This window comes from Dama dama, chromosome 15 (assembly GCF_033118175.1).
Source record: "Dama dama isolate Ldn47 chromosome 15, ASM3311817v1, whole genome shotgun sequence".
NCBI classification, from domain to species: Eukaryota; Metazoa; Chordata; class Mammalia; order Artiodactyla; family Cervidae; genus Dama; species Dama dama.
The window spans coordinates 9,540,866-9,558,592 of NC_083695.1; the positions used below are offsets into that span (position 1 = coordinate 9,540,866).

At 41.7% G+C, this 17,727-nt stretch overlaps 1 protein-coding gene across 5 annotated transcripts in view; it reads left to right on the top strand.

Moving 5' to 3' along the window:
• Positions 1-17,727, top strand: part of LYST (lysosomal trafficking regulator) — a 175,653-nt gene that overhangs the window by 35,003 nt on the left and 122,923 nt on the right. For all 5 annotated transcript variants that reach the window (XM_061161427.1, XM_061161431.1, XM_061161430.1 and 2 more), the window contains 2 exons: positions 13,608-13,698; positions 15,427-17,503. In XM_061161427.1, the coding sequence (XP_061017410.1) occupies positions 13,608-13,698; positions 15,427-17,503 (2,168 nt within the window). The remainder of the gene's footprint in view (positions 1-13,607; positions 13,699-15,426; positions 17,504-17,727) is intronic.

Here is a 17,727-nt window from a genome sequence, read left to right on the forward strand (position 1 = left end):
TTAGGGAAAAAAATGCTTAAATAGCAAAAATATAATCTTTTTAATGGTTAAAGATAACAGACTGGAAGTTTATACTGAGACCTTTACAAGTTTTTTGAAAACTTGTAAACTTGAAAACTGCCAAGCCTAAAAAAATAACAGTTATCCTTAATTTTAACGTTGGTATCAGTGTCAACTAGATGGATGGTTTTGGTGACCTAATTGCTCCAGATCTCAGTATCCTCATCAGTAATGTAATATACATCAGTAATGTAAATACATCTAGTTGGATGACTTCAAAGATCTCTTCCAACATAAAAGTGATTTATTTCTATGTCGTATTTGATAGTAATGGTTTCTGATTTCTTCTATACCCTAATCATGAACATATATCACTTAATTCTAATGTAATGAGTAGAAAATAACATGATTTATTACCAATAAAATATATCAAAATTGAGCTAGTATGCACAACCGCGTGTTATAAAATTCTGCTTTTAAAATTTCCAATATATATAGTTTCCATACCTATTCACATTCTATGGATGTTCTATAAAGTTGTTATTTATTTTGCTCAGTAAAATATCAAGAACAGGCTAGACATTTATGAACAGAATATAGTTTTAAAAATGTCAGGCAAGTGTATGCTCCTCGTTTCTTGTCTCATCACAACAATGATTTGGAGCGACAGACATTAAAGCCCTTGGCGCGTCACAGCTCTCGGGTCTTGGACAAACCGTGTTATAGCTCTTAGACAAATCAGTGTTATCGCTCTATTTTATTTAGAAGACACACGTCAGGGGGAGAGAGAGAAAGAGTGCATGCACGTGGGAGAGAGAGAGCGCGCACGCGTGCGGGAGAGCGAGCAAGAGAGAGAGAGAAAGAGCGCACACACATGGGAGAGAGAGCACACACACATGGGGGAGAGAGAGAGCACGAGAGTGCACGCATGTTGGGGGGGGGGGGCGGCGAGGAGAGAGCGCGTGCTTGGCTCCTCATTTTATATGTTTTCTTCCCCCTGGGCTTGCCCTATGCAAATTGGGCTCAACCAGGAGTGCTGTTCTACCGGAAGTCCTCACTCCAGTCCTCGGACCTTTCTTTGACCTTCTTTTGTTCTATTTTCGCGGCTTTGCCCTTCTTGTCTTTTAGCCACCACCATTTTGGACTCCTTTTCCCTATTCTAACTACCTAACATTACCCTCTCAAGAGATTGGAGGCCCAATTATTTGGGAATACGGGCGTCGAGGTCTTCATGGCTACTTCCTGCTGAACTGGGATGGTGAGGGGTATTGGGCCTACCCCTCTTGCTGGTCTCAGGCCTCAGAGTCCTCAACGGTGGCCATCTAAGGGTGAGTGATATTTTCCATGGTCGACTGTAGTTTTGTATCTGTGTTGAACTGGCACTGCATGTCGTAGCTTGTTGACCTGAGCAGAGACTAAACAGGTTAGACAATTGACAATACATGGAACAATCATAAGCAGCATCAGTATGGTGTAACAAGGACTAGTAGGGGCATTAGCCACTTTCAAATTCACATTGTCAGGATGGCTCAAGTCCCTCCTTGTTCAGGGATCAGAAGATCTATCTCCTGTCTGTTTTGGAGTACAATCTCTGTCAAGCTGTGTTGGCTCTTTAGAGCTATCCTGAGAAATCTTATCCCCTGAAGCCACATTTTGGGAGTGTTAATTAGAATGGCACTCATTTGTAGTTCTGAATAGGTATCTGAGATCTCCCAGGGGCTCACAGGTATATTGAGTGTCCTCTTCTGTTTTCTTCCACGGCTTGACTCGTGAGTAGTGAATCCAGGAGTCATGTCCTGGTACCTTGACTGCTGTGAGGGTAGAAAGTATTACAGGGTAGGGGCCCTTCCATGTGGGCTGGAGTTGAGCCTTTGGGGACCCATCTTTCCAGACTTTAATTAGGACTTGAGTCTCTGGAGCATATAGTGATGACTCCTTAGAGTCTTGTGGGTCCAGGTTCATACCCCCAAGCATATATCCTGTTGGAATTGCCCAATGGTATAAGACCAGAGGATCTGAGCCTCTGGATCTAGGAAGAGGTCATTGACATAAACAAAAGGTCTCCCATACAGCATCGCTTAAGGACTAAGACCAACCTGTTCCTTAGGGGCAGTATGGGTGCGGAGGAGGGCTATTGGTAAAGCTTCCTCCATCCCAGGGAGGTCCCCTGGGTTATCTTTTTTATTAATGATTTTAAAAATTGGTTGGCTCTTTCTACTTTTCCTGAAGACTGAGGCCTCCAGGCACAATGGAGATAATAAGTAATGCCCAATGCTTTAGAGACCCCTTGGGTGACCTTAGAAGTAAATGATGTCCCATTGTCACTTTGTAGTGACCTGGGCAGACCAAATCTTGGAATGATTTCATGCAGAAGTTTTTTTTACCACCTCCTCAGCCTTCTCAGTCTGGGTGGGAAAGCCTTCAATCCATCCTGATGGCAGAGGCTTAGCCTCTGTGGTCTCAAAATTGGAGATTACTGCATACCTGGCTCTTCTTTTTCCATCTAAGACAAAGCTGCTTCCATCAGTGTACCAGATTTCCTCAGGATTGGTCAGAGGATCTTCTGACAATCCCACTCGGGGTTTTGTCCAGTGATCCAAGGTTTCTAGACAAGAGTGAAAGGGGAGAGAGCTCTTGGGAGTAGGCAGGAGGGTGGCTGGGTTAAGAACCTCACAAGGGGATATAGTGAGGCCTGGATTTTCCATCAGCATTACTTGATATCTGAGGATTCTTTGATCAGACATCCGTAAATGGCCTCTCCCATTTAGGAGTTGTTTTAGTTGCTGGCTGGTAAAAATAGTTAGTTTGCCCCCAAAGGAGAGTTTTAAATCATCTTCTATCATGATTGCAATAGCTGCAAGATTTCGAAGGCAGGGGGAGCCAGCCTTGGGTGGTTGGATCGAGTCTCTTGGATAAGTAAGCTACAGGCTGGGGCTCAGATCCCAACCTTTGAGTTAACACTCCCAAGACTATTCCCTCTCTTTCATGGACATAAAGTTGGAATGCTTTTTCTGGGTCTGTCAACCTCAAGGCAGGTGCCTGAGTTAAGGCCTGTTTTAGTGTATCCTCTGCCTTCTTTTGAGGAGTTCCCCACATCAGTGGGATTGAATCATCTTGTCCCTTTAAGCTTTCATATAAGGGCTGGGCAATTAGACCATAGTTGGGTATCCAAATTCTACAATACCGAGTTAGCCCCAGGAAAGCTCACAATTGTTTTTGAGTCGTGGGGGAGGGCAACTGGAGGATTCCTTGTACCCGATCAGAGGACAGCCTCCTGGACCCGTGTGTAATCTGAACTCCCAGGTAAGTGACCTTTGTCTCGACCATCTGGGCCTTAGCACGGGAGACTTTATATCCCCTTTCTGCCAAAAAGTTTAGAACCTGAATTGCATGTTGTTGGGTACTTTTCTCATCTGGAGAGCAGATTAGTAGGTCATCTACATATTGTAGTATTTTTCCATTAGGTCCCAGGTCCAGATCTAGGAGATCCCGGCTAAGGGCCTGTCCAAACAAGTGGGGGCTGTCTCTGAACCCCTGAGGTAGTACTGTCCAAGTCATCTGTTGGTGTTTTTCTCCTGGGGCCTTCCACTCAAAGGCAAAAAGATATTGGGATTCTTTAGCCAGTGGTAGGCAAAAAAAATGCATCTTTGAGATCCAAGACTGTAAACCACTTGGCACTGGGTGGGATTTCTCCCAAGATTACATAGGGATTGGGTACTGTGGGATGGAGGGGGACTACAGCCTCATTTATGATCTGGAGATCTTGAACCACAGAACCAGGTTCTGTCCCTTTTTTTTTTTTTTTTTTACTGAGAGGATTGGGGTGTTACATGGTGAACTGGTGGGGACCAATAGCCCACGAGCAAGGAATTTATTTATTAAAGGCTGTAGTCCCTCCAGAGCCTCTGTTTTGAGGGGATATTGTGTCTGGTTAGGAAACCAAGTGGGATCTCGAAGGACAATGATGACCGGTTCAGCTTGGTGGGCTCGTCCAGGAATTCCCTGGTCCCACATCTGGGGGTTAATTTTGTCTTCCCATAGTTTTTGGTCCCTCTCTATTAGAGAAGGTGTAATGGGTTCTTCAGTAGTAACCAGAAGCTGTAGGGCTCTAGGGGCTGAAAAGCTTCCCATCACAAGGGTGGTCCCCAGTTTAGTGAGTATGTCTCTTCCCATTAAGGGAGCAGGACACTCAGGGACCACCAGAAACTGGTGGGAAAATATCTGTCCATCCCAGCAAAAAAGAAGTGCTTGGGTGAATCTTTTAGTAGTTGTTTTTCCTGTAGCACCCAAAATGGTACTGGTTTGGGAGGAGAAGGTTCCGGAGTAGGAGATCAAGACAGGGTAGGTAGCCCCTGTGTCAACCAAGAAATTCTTGGACCTACCTGCCACATCCAGTTGCCCCCTTGGCTCCAGCCCCGTGATGGTTATCTGTGACAGGCGGGCTGGCTGGAGCAGGCCGCTTCAGTCCTCTTGAACCATCGTGTGGGAAGGCTTGGCGCTTGACCTTGAGGCTCTTGGGTCCCAAGGGCAGCGTGCCGGCCAATGTCCCAGTTGATGGCATTTGTGGCAAGCCATTCTAGGAGACTTGTCACGGTTTGGACACTCTTTGGCCCAATGCCCCGCCTGTCTACAGATTAAGCATTTGCCTTGTGCCTTGTCCTTCAAGCACTCGGGGTTTGCCATAGGGCTTCTCTGGAGGGCGGCCAGCATCTGGGCATTCCTTGTCTCTTTCCTTCTCTCCCTCTCCTGGGCCTGGCCTCCTTCTCCTGTTCCCTATTATAAAAGGTATTGGTGGCTGTCTGGACCATCTCATCTAAAGAGGCAGCAGGGTCCTGCTGCTGTAGCTGTTGTAACTTAATTCTAATATCTGATGCAGATTGGGATAGGAATATATCCTTTAAAATCACCTGTCCCTCGTAAGAGTCTAAGTCCAGATTGATAAACTTTTGGAGGGCCTCTTTTAGCTTTTCCAGAAAGGCAATGGGGTTCTCATTGGGCTCCTGAGTTATTGCTGAGACTGGGCACAGTCCCACAAGTAATAGGCTTCTTTCTGTTTCCATGGGTGGACTTCCTTAGGGGTGAGTCTTTCTGAAGCTTATCCTAGGTAGAATTAAGGGGTTGTAACTGCTAGTTTGTCCACTGTGAATGGGGCTAGATGTCATGATGTAAGCTTATCCTACCTAGTACTGTTGCAGCCTGAGAGCCAGGTGCCCCTGGGTCAGGGTACAGATCCCTAGGCAGGCTGAGGCGTGACAGCCTCCTAGAGATCGAATCCCCAGGCAGGTCAAGGCATGACAGCCTCCCGAGAATTGGGTCCCTGGGCAGGTCGAGGTGTGACGACCTCCTGGGACCCCTGGGACTGTTGGATCCCTGAGCAGGTTGAGGCGTGACAACCTTTCAAGGACCAGATCCCTAGGCAGGTCAAGGCGTGATGACCTCCTGGGACCCCCAGACTGGAGTTGGGCATCCCTAAGATCTCCAGCATGACCAGTGCTAGGTAGGATTAAGGGGTTGGATATTATACAGTATTTCCCTCCCAAGGCCAGCTATTTTCTGGTTGTCCCTCCAGAAGATTGTAGAGGCAACACTGTGGGAAGACTAATAGGCCTCCTTCAATTTTCATGGGTGGACTTCCTTCGGGGTGAGTCTTTCTGAAGCTTATCTTACCCAGAACTGTTGCAACCTGAGAGCCAGGTGTCCCCGGGTCAGGGTGCAGATCCCCAGGCAGGCTGAGGCGTGACAGCCTCCTAGAGATCGAATCCCCGGGCAGGTCGAGGCGTGACAGCCTCCCGAGAATTGGGTCCAGACCAAAGGAACTGCAAATGCAGACACACTGAACTCTGGAGAAAAATCTACTAGGAGGGTTAAAGAAAAGGCTGCATGTGGGGGCTTGGCTAGTGGGGAAACTGATGGCAAACCTTGTCTACTGTAGTTTTGTTGTTCAGTCGCTCAGTCATGTGTGACTCTTTGCAACCCCATGGACTGCAGCACGCCCGGCTTCCCTGTCCTTCCCTATCTCCCTGAGTTTGCTCAAACTTACATCCATTGATTGGGTGATGCTGTCTAACCATCTCATCCTCTGCCGCCTCCTTCTCATTTTGCCTTCAATGTTTTCCAGCATCAGGGTCTTATTCAATGAGTTGGCTCTACCATAGTAAGTCAGTCTACCATAGTAAGGAGTCTTTAATTTTATTCTGAAAATATTAGGGAGGTTTTTAAGTAAGAGAATAAGCAATGAAAAGTATTCTTCAGATTTGACAAGTCAGTCACTGATAATATTATTAGCAAGAATTGTTTCTGTTGGAGAATAATGCAAGCTTTTCAATTTAGTAAAGGTAATAACAATGAATGAATTTTAAATTACTACATCTAGTTCTGTGGATTCTGTTTACACATATGCCAGAATTTATCTATGTATGATTGGTCTAACAGGGATGAGGGAACATAGCAGATGCTGACATTCCTACTTCTTGGAGGAGTGGGAATGTGATAACAGTGGAAATGGTAGCCACTGGACAGCAGTAGGTAATCCATTGCATTATCTCCTTTACACCCGGGCTAGTGTGTAAAGACGGGAGCAGTGAGTATATCAGTTGATTGCTATGTAACAAACCACAGTTCAAAAACTTAGCAGCATTAAAAATGATTTATTTGCTTATGATTCTGTGAGGTTGGCAGTTCAGAAGGCTCAGCTGGGATCACCACCTCTGCTTCTTATGGTGTCAGCAAGGATTACGTCTGAATGTGCAGTTGGTTGGCAGAAGACTGAGGGCTGCTGGATGGGACTGTTGGCCGGCTGCCTCATTCTCATCCATGTGGCCTCTCATCTTTCAGAAGGCTAGTCTCAGCTTCTTTCTGTGGGTGGAAGCATTTGAAGAGACTGAGGGGGAGGCTGAGGAAAGTCACATAATCTCACATCTGCCACATTCTGTTGGTCAAAGCAAATCACTTGGCCAGCACAGATTTAAAAGATGAGAACACAGACTCCAGCACTTGATGGGAGGAAATCACTTGTGGCCATGTTTTATCTACCATAGTGTTTTCCCTCTGGCCATGATTATTAGCATCTCTCCTATACTCCCTCCTAGGACTCTCAAAGTAACGTTCCATCATGGCATCTGATCAGAAGTCCACGAGCTCACGATATGCATCGGTTCTGTGTGCACTCTAGGCTTCCTGGTGCAGTACTTTGGTAGCAGCTTTTCTTGACTGAGAGACTCGTGAACTAAAAAGAATTATCTACCCCACACACACCCTGCACACAGTGATGAGATAGGAACAGGTTAACCACACTACATACTTGTATTCAACAAGGGAGACTGAGAGGAGGCTCTCGCAGTCACTCATCCAGTGAAATCCAGCCAGGCAGGTGTTCTAACACAACTTCTTCTGTTTTTTAGACAGATCTCTACTTTGGGCATGTAAGGCTTGTGTGAAAAAACACCCTCAAAATTTTTAGTAATACTCTACTTTTGTCTAGCTAACAGGGCCTACTGGGTACCACCTTAAGTCTTTCTGGGGTTGTGACATAATACGCTTGGTATTATAGCCACTTAATAACCCGTTTTTGATGGGAGGAAAGGAGGAGAGGGAATTGGGAGCTGGTTGGGCAGACTATAGCCTATAGGCCAACTGTTGCCATTGATCTGTTTGTGGGCAGCACACAAGCTAAGAAGAGTTCTGGCATTTTTAAAGCAGTGTTAAAAGAAACAAAAATATGGGACACAAGCCATATATGACTCACAAAGCCTAAAATGTTTACATTCTGGCCCTTTACAAAAGAAGTTTGCAATTTCTGGTATAAATCAAGCATAGTATTTGACATCAGTAGGGAAAACAGTACATGTAATTATCCTGAGCCATCAAAAACATTTAACAGAATCCATCTATTCTTGACAAAAACTCTAAAAACAGATTAAGAATAGAGAGTTTCATATAAAAAGAATAGGAAAAAAAGAAAAAATTTTAAATTTATTTTATAAATAAAGGTATATACCTTATACAAATATAAGGTATAGTAGGACTTTCCTGGTGGCTCAGATAGTAAAGAGCCTGCCTGCAATGCAGGAGACCTGAGTTCAATCCCTGGGTCCGGAAGATCCCTGGAGAAGGGAATGGCAACCCATACCACTATTCTTGCCTGGAGAATTCCATAGACAGAGGAGCCTGGTGGGCTACTAGTATGGCATTACTACCAGCAAAAGTCTTTGCTACTTTCAACGTGGAGTAGCAAAGAGTTGGACAGGACTGAGCAAGTTTCATATGGTTGGTTTACAGTGTTGTGTTAATTTCTGCTGTACAGCAAAGTGATACAGTGAACATTCTTTTTCATATTCTTTCCCATTATGGTTTATCACAGGATAGTGAATATAGGTCCCTATGCTATACGCTAGAACCGTGTTGTTTATCCATTTTGTGTATAGTAAGTTTTAATCTGCTAACCCCAAACTCCCAATCTATCCCTTCCTCATCCCCCCAACCCCCTTGGCAACCACAAGCCTGTTCTCTATGTCTGTGAGTCTGTTTCTGTTTTGTAGATAGGTTCATCTGTGTCCTATTTTAGATTCTCCATGGAAGTGATATTATATGGTATTTGTCTTTATCTGTCTTCCTTCACTTAGTATGATAATCTCTTGGTCCATCCGTGTTGCTACAAATGGCCTTATTTCTTTTTTGGCAGAGTAGTATCCCATTGCATGTGTGTCCCACATGTGCTTTCTCCATCCGTCAGTAGACGTTTAGGCTGTTTCTGTGTCTTGGCTGTTGTGAATAGTGCTCATGTGAATATAGGAGCACACATCTTTTTGAATTATACTTTTGTCTGGATATATGCCTAAGGGTGGGATTGCTGGATCACATGGCAACTCTATTTTTAGTTTTTGGAGGAACCTCTATACTGTTTTCCATAGTGGCTGTACCAGTTTACACTCCCAACAACAGTGCAGGAGCATTTTCTCTACATTCTCGCTAGCATTTATTTGTAGACTTTTAAAATCATGGCCATTCTGACCAGTGTGAAGTAGTATCTCATTGTAGTTTTGATTTGCATTTCTCTGATAATTAATGATGATGAACATCTTTTCGTGTGCCTACTGGCCATCTGTATATCTTCTTTGGAAAAATGTCTGCTTCGGTCTTCTTCCATTTTTCAGCTGGGTGATTTTCATTGTTTTTGAGTTGTATGAGCTGTTTGTATGAAAAAATCAAAATAATTTTTAACAAGCTCTGCAATAGAACCAGCATAAGACTAACTTTATTACTATTCTGTTTGATATCATGTTTTAAAAACATGCAATAATAAAGTGGAATATGAAAATAGTGACAGCTAAATGTGAGAAAGATGAAGAAATAAAAGTTAATTTTTAAACTGATGTGTACAGAAAAATCCAAAAGATCATCCAGAAAACAGTTCAACAAAATTATAGAATATAAGACAAACATATTGTTTCCTTTAGCTAAAGTTATTCAGCTAGAAAATTTTAAAAAGATTCTGTTTACAGTAGTAATGAAAAAATGTTCACATGTGTGTGTATAGATACACATTTAAGAAATAATTATAAAATTCTGATAGAAGAAATAAAGGACTTAAATAGCATGTATATTTCTGCTATGTCTGGAACATTAAATTTAGCATGTCAAAATGAAGAGTAATGCCATTAATATAAATTAAAATAACTTCAGTCCAAATTCTTTAACATGTCATTCCTGAGATATTTGAACCCCACTGATCTGGTGCCCATATGCCTGCAGCTTCTTAAACATCTCCTCTGGTTTGGGATCTCAGCCTTTCCTCCCAATAAAATTGCCCTTTCTCTTCCATCCTGCCATCACTACTTTGGGATGGTTAGGATAGGCAATTAATATAAAATACAATCAAAACAATAGAATTGTGAAAGAGACAGTGCCTGGCACCTGGTAGATATGGAGCATGAGCATGAATCTTACTACCTGGATGAGAGTGATCTCACTGTTTGTTATTGCAGTGGGGAATTTAAAAATGTGTGACACAGTCATTTTCCAAGCAGAGGGGAAAACATAAAGTTGTAAAGTGTTAGTTGAGGAGTAATGTGATTTCTGTAGATTGGATAGTTTAGGAATAGCCAGGGAGGGGCTCTGTTTGGGTCGTATATTGCCTAATTTGGCATATTGAGCCTTGAGCTAAGTAGGAAGGAAATAGAGCAGTTCCAGGCCACGTGTCTCAGAAGACAGGGGCAGGAATGCCAGTTCAGACAGCACTGGTGATTTGCCAGTGTACTGTGGAGGAACATGCGCTGAATTACAAGGGCAGCCTGTCTGTAGCACTTCTTCACACACCCTTGAGGTTTTGGCAAGCTCTGTTAGAATGTTATTAGTTCCTCTACTAAAGATAAAGACTCAACTTAGAAGGACTAGGCAGGAATGTACCTGTCAAAATTGGTTTACTTTTTTTGGTAAGATAATTGCAAGATGATATTTTGCAAGATAATGTATCTTTTGCTGGCATCTTAAAAAATGTTGAGATAGGTACTGAGTACAAGCTCTGCATACAGTTGTTATCTAGACATCTGCTGATTCTGAAGTAAAGCACATAGAAATGGGGCCCTTTGATACAATTTTTACTTTGCATCCAGAATTCAAAATCATTCAGGCAGGTAATGTTTATGAACATCCAGCTGTGTACTAGGCATTGAGTGGGAAAAAGGGAGGTGATTGCTAAGGTCTAGGGCCTGAGCCCTGGAATTCATGCTCTGAGAGAGGCCTGCAAAGTATGTTTGGAAAAGTCTCCCATCATATTTAGAGATAAATCCAAACTCCTTCATGTGACCCCCTCCCCAAGGCCACCTTGTATCTGGCACTGTCCACCTGGCTGACCTTGCAGCCTTTTCTCTCAGCGCCCTCCCCTTCTGTGCCCCAGCCACACTGTCCTGCCTGCCATTCTATGAAAAAGTCAAATCCATTCCCACCCTTTGTATCTTTCCTGTGAGCTCTTCTCCTCCATGTCTTTGCATGGATTCTTCCTTCTCATCAATTAAGCATCTGTTCAAGTGGTCCATCCTGACTAGCCTATTTAAATGTTCCTCTTTCCATCCTATTTAATTTTCTCCATATCACAGCGGTCTGTCTGAAAGTTTCTTATCTGTCCCCATTGTTTTCTCTCACTTGCTAGAGTGTTAGCTTTGTAAGGATGTGAGTATTGTCTTCCTTGTTCACCACTACATCCAGAGTGTCTGGCACATAGTAGGGGCTCAATAAATATTTGTTGAATGAATGAAATAGGAAAATGGGCATTCAGACATTAACCATTCAGCAAATTGGTTGCTATACTAAATCAGGGGCATGAAACCTTAATTGACCTAGGGGTGATTAGAGAAGTCTTCCCACAGAGGAACTAAGACCTGAAGGATGAGTTGGTACTTGGCAGATGGAAGGATGGTGAGAGAATTGTAAGAGCAGTGCATGTGAGGAAGATGTTTGAGGGACCATTGATGTTCAAGAAACCTTAGTAGTACATGTAAGTAGGGGTCGGCTGTGGTAGTAGGAGTTAAAAATGGACAAGTCAGTAGGAATCATGTCATGAAGGGTATTCCAGGCCTGAGAAGGGATTTAGATTTTGCTTTTGCAGAATTTTAAAGCCTTTCCATAACCAAGATGCTAGAAAGTAATCTGAATCCTGTCTCTATTTTCTCATTCCCCTTGACTCTTCAGCCTATTTGTAATCGGTTTTGCACCCTCATCACTCCATCAAAACTGTGTTCGTTAAGGTCACCAGTGACCCTGTACTTGCTAAGTGCTTTCCTACCATCATCTTACCCAATTAAAGATCAACAACTCTTGACCTGGTTAACTTTTCTTTCTTTTCTGAACTGCTCTCTTCCCTTTATATTTCTTGTTCTGCTTCTCTTTGGAGAGAGTTAACATCTCAGTCTCCTTTGTAGGCTGCTCTTCAGCACCACCATCTGCGTTTCTTTCAGTGTTGTTCTCCAGAACTCCATTCTGGGAAGTCTGCCCTTCTCCTGCATACTCTCCTAGGAAATTTCACCCATGTCCTTGACCTCTGCTTGGATGACACCCCAATTATTTACTTTACATCTTTTTCTTAAGTTCCAGTCATGTATATTCAGCTGTTTACTAAAAAGCTGAGTCCATTTGGAGATCCAACAGACATCTCAAACTCAGTGTATCTAAAAAGTGAATCCATCATCTTTGCCCCAACCTAACAGCGCTGCTAAATGTCCTGTCCTGATGACTGTATTATCAGTTGTTACCTAGTGGCCTAAATCAAGTTATTTTGGATCTTTTTTTTTTTTCCCTCCCATATGCCCCATAGATAATCAGCCACAAGTCATTTCATTTCTCCCTCACGGTTTCTCAAATATGTCTCCTCCTTTTCAGTTTTACTGTCTGAGGCTTCAAGTAATTATTATCTCTCATCTGTATTGATGTTTCCCTGCCTCTAACACTGATTAGTCCCTTCCCCTCCTGCTAGTTCTGTTGTCTGCTGCTGCTGCCGCCAAGTCGCTTCAGTCGTGTCCAACTCTGTGCAACCCCATAGACAGCAGCCCGCCAGGCTCCCCTGTCCCTGGGATTCTCCAGGCAAGAACACTGGAGTGGGTTGCCATTTCCTTCTCCAATGCATGAAAGGAAAAGTGAAAGTGAAGTCGCTCAGTCGTGTCCGACTCTTAGCGACCCCATGGACTACAGCCTACCAGGCACCTCCGTCCATGGGATTTTCCAGGCGAGAGTACTGGAGTGGGTTGCCATTGCCTTCTCTGGTTCTGTTGTCTATATAGTGGCAAATCTGATTATGTCACCCTGACCCACTCTGACCCCCTCCCCAGAGACTGACATGAGGAATTTACAGTTGATTTGTCATTAATTCCTCGACCACCCGTGTCCCAAGTTTCCCAGGTCTAGCACTTCCACACCTCTGATAATGACTGCTCCTTTTTTGAACTCCTAAACTGAATGCCTATGCCACACCTGGGTATGTACACATGCTGCATGCCTTCTGTTCTTTAACTGTTTTGTGTGTGTGTGTTCTATGGACCAAATGAGGGGACCTTCTCAAGGGCTTGGACCATATCCTCCAGAAAGGATAAGACAGTAAATGCTATGGACCTAGTGTGCAGTCAATAAATATTTATCAGATGACCTTCACTAATAAGTCTGTTTCTCTTTACATATACTATTGTATTAATAATGTCCATTTCTCCTTTTGAAAATTGTGTTTTCTGAGTTTTAAATTTAACTGCATGAAGCCTTTATGTTTTTCTAGTAATTTTTGTTACTGGTTTGCTAATTAATAGGGCTTAACTTTTCATTTGCACCTAGCAAATTTATCTTTTTGTAGGTGAGGAATTCTTACACTGTGCATGGTGGTAATAATAGCTACTTTTGGAAAAAGCAACAAGAATGTGCTAAATACCGTCAAATACTCTTACATTCTTCTATCCTTGGGAAGGTTTATAAATTGCAAAGTATCACAGCTTTAATTGGATTTAAGATAGGTTAATTTGATTCTTCCTCCTCAAGAAACGGGATTTTTTTTTCAACTTAAAGATAAGGTATTAGGAATTACTGTGTTTCATGACCTCAGAGGATGAAGGATTCTTTTATTTCTAATACAGGCATTGACATGCAGAGAAGAACTCCTTACCCTTCTTCTGTCACTCCTTCCATTGGTATGGAAGATACCTGTTCAAGAAGAAAAGGCAACAGGTATGTTTATTTTCTTTGTCATATCACTTGTGTTATCAAAATTCTACTGGGGAAAAACTTGCTTTGAAAGGTTACTTCTGCTGTGATGGTTGATAACAGCTCAAAATCAAAGCAGTATATATTAGTGTGATATTTAATATGAAAAATTCTTTAGGCAAATACATTTTTATTTCTTCTAATAATACAAAAATGATAGGGAATTCCTTGAATGTAATGATGATTAGAAAATAGATGAAGAAGCAGAACACTTAGCAAAAGGAGTAAATCTGTACGTGCAGCCTAACATTTAAAAATGGAGAGTGGAAAGTTTGAAGAAATTAAAGATTCTCTGCTTATTTTAAAGACTGCTTTCCATTATCAGTACTCTATCAATGACTTTTGCAGTTTAGTTTTTCTAATGTTGCTTTTAAAGGATAAATTTGAAGTAATATTTTGTGTTAGGACTAGACAGGGTTATTACACTTAAAGTCAACATATTTTTAATTTCTGATTCAGAAAATATATATATATATATATATATATATGTCCTATTAAGTACATGAAACTTAGTTTAAATGTTTCAGTAGAGGGATTAACAGTTTTCCCCTTTGAAATATGCACAGATTGTGAGATGTTTAAGGATCTCTCAGGTTGAAAAAAAAAGAAATCTCTTTCTGGAATATGTAGATTGTGAGATGTTTAAGGATCTCTCAGGTTGAAAAAAAAATCTCTTGAACTATATTTTAATGCCATATATGCATTTTTAATGTATTTCTGATATGGAGCTCTCTCTTAAGGGATTTATCTAAGGTCTTGTAATAATATTATCGTGCTTATTTTGTTGATTTACTGACTCTGCTCTTATTTTCTTCTGAATTTATAGAACTCACAAATTGTTAATCACTTAAGAACTCTAATTTGTGTTCTTTTGGTGAAGTTGTCTTCATTGCCTGCATCTTTTTGCATATGTGGAATTTGTCAGACTCCTTTTAATCCCCTCTCCCTTAAAGCACAAGTCTTTTATTTAGATTTTTATTTATTCATTCTAAATTATAACTGTACCTTTTGTATTATTGCAAAGGAAAAAGCCCAGTGTCATTATCTTTTTAATTAGTATGGAAAATTTATTCTTTTCTCTAAAATATAGGTCTTGAGTGATGACCACACAGCAGCCCTAGGTTCTAGGCACTGAGGGTGAAACAGCAATATCTGCACCTGTGCCAGGTTCCTTGCGTAGCACATGCAGTAAATATTGTGAATGAACAACTCTTTTAACCCCAGTCTTGGAGAACATTTGTATCTATTGTATGATTTTGAAAAAATTTGGGGAGATCTTAAGGCTCCTAAGTTATATCAGAGCTATAACCTAAATACTGTTTTGAGGATATAGTATACCTCTGTGTCTTAATTAATGGTGTTATTAGAGGAGATTTGTAAAGTGGTAAGAATAGTAATGCTAAATACCAGCATTGCTTTCTTTCCTAACTCTGTTCTCCTTGTTTTCAAATTCAATTTGTATTCTTTGATTCAGGGCCACTTGGCATTTAATATGAGCAGGATAAGGGAATGAAGTGATATGGGGAGGAACGGGAGTAGAGACATACCAAAAAGCTAAAGGAAGACAGCCACATAATAAAAATACACTGAGGACAAACTCCTAAAGTAGAGAAGTAAGAGGATAATCACCTGTGCAAATTGAGTTTTAAAACATATTAAGGTATTCTAAATTTTCTTTCTTCATTTTGTCAGACTTTAATCTACCATTCTCAGCTGGTATAATCCTGACCAAAGAAAAGAACTCAAGTTCTCAAAGATCTACTCAGGAAAAATTATATTTAGAAGGCAGTGCCCCGGCTGGTCAGGTTTCTGCAAAAGTAAATGTTTTTCGAAAAAGCAGGCGACAACGTAAAACTACCCATCGTTATTCTGTAAGAGATGCAAGAAAGACGCAGCTCTCCACCTCAGATTCAGAAGCCAATTCAGATGACAAAAGTATAGTAATGACTAAATACAGAAGGTCCCATGTGCTGCAGCATTTTGTAAAACAGTGTCCTAAAGAAGACCACCTTACAGTTAAGCTTAACCACTTATCAACCAAAGAACAGACTCCTGACACCATGGCTTTGGAAAATTCCAGAGAAATGATTCCAAGACAGGAGTCAAACACTGACATTTTAAGTGAGCCAGCTGCCTTGTCTACCATCAGTCACGTGAACAATTCTCCATTTGACTTATGTCATGTTTTGTTATCTTTATTAGAGAAAGTTTGTAAGTTTGACATTACCTTGAATCATAGTTCTGCTCTCACAGCCAGTGTAGTGCCCACACTGACTGAATTCCTAGCGGGTTTTGGAGACTGCTGCAATCTCAGTGACAATTTGGAGTGTCAGATGGTTTCTGCAGGTTGGACTGAAGAACCAGTGGCTTTGATTCAACGGATGCTTTTCCGAACAGTACTGCATCTGATGTCAATAGATATTAGTACAGCAGAGGTGATGCCAGAAAGTCTCAGAAAAAATTTAACAGAATTGCTTAGAGCAGCTTTAAAAATTAGAACTTGCCTAGAAAAGCAGCCTGACCCTTTTGCCCCAGGACAGAAGAGAACACTACAAGAGGTTCAGGAAGATTTTGTGTTTTCCAAGTATCGTCATAGAGTGCTTCTTTTACCTGAGCTGCTGGAGGGAGTTCTGCAGATCCTGATCTGTTGTCTTCAAAGTGCAGCCTCAAATCCGTTCTTCTTCAGTCAAGCCATGGATCTGGTCCAAGAATTCATTCAGCATCACGGATTTCATTTATTTGAAACAGCAGTTCTTCAAATGGAATGGCTGGTTGTAAGAGATGGGGTTCCTCCTGAGGCCTCAGGACATTTGAAAGCCCTCATCAATAATGTCATGAAAATAATGAGCACTGTCAAAAAAGTGAAGTCAGAGCAGCTGCATCATTCAATGTGTACAAGAAAAAGGCACAGACGTTGCGAATATTCCCACTTCATGCATCACCATAGAGACCTCTCAGGTCTGTTGGTCTCGGCTTTTAAAAACCAGGTTTCCAAAAACCCATTTGAAGAGACGGCAGATGGAGATGTGTATTACCCTGAGCGGTGCTGTTGCATCGCTGTGTGTGCTCACCAGTGTTTACGCTTACTGCAGCAGGCTTCCTTGAGCAGCACATGTGTCCAGATCCTCTCAGGGGTTCAGAGCATTGGCATATGCTGTTGTATGGATCCCAAGTCTGTGATTGTTCCTCTCCTCCACGCTTTTAAATTGCCAGCACTGAAAAGCTGTCAGCAGCATATACTGAATATTCTTAACAAACTGATTTTGGAACAGTTAGGAGGAGCTGAGATAACACAGAAAACTAAAAAAGCAGCTTGCAACATCTGTACCGTTGACTCAGAACAACTAGCCAAATTAGAGGAGACCCTGCAGGGAAACTCATGCGATGCTGAACCTTCCTCAGGTTTATCTAGTCCATCCTACAGATTTCAAGGGATCCTGCCCAGCAGTGGATCAGAAGACTTGTTGTGGAAATGGGATGCCTTAGAGGCTTATCAGAATTTTGTTTTTGAAGAGGACAGATTACAGAGTGTACAGATTGCAAATCACATTTGCAGTTTGATCCAGAAAGGCAATGTTGTTGTTCAGTGGAAACTGTATAACTGCATATTTAATCCTGTGCTGCAAAGAGGAGTTGAATTAGCACATTATTGTCAACAGCTTAGCATTACTTCGGCTCAGACTCACGTATGTAGCCATCATAACCAGTGTTTGCCCCAGGAAGTACTTCAGATTTATTTAAAAACTCTGCCTACCCTGCTTAAATCAAGGTTTGTTATATATGTGTGTAGATGTTTTTTCTCATTGTTGAAAATATAATATTCAAAGATGTTTGAATATCTTTATTATTTATTCTTTCCTAGGATTTAATTTTAGTTTAACAACAAAAAAATTTCCCATCCCATGTCAGATTTTTTTTTAACATTTATTTATTTGTTTGTTTTACTGGGGTGTTTATAGAGAAGGGGACAGAGCCATTGATTTTAACTTCTCT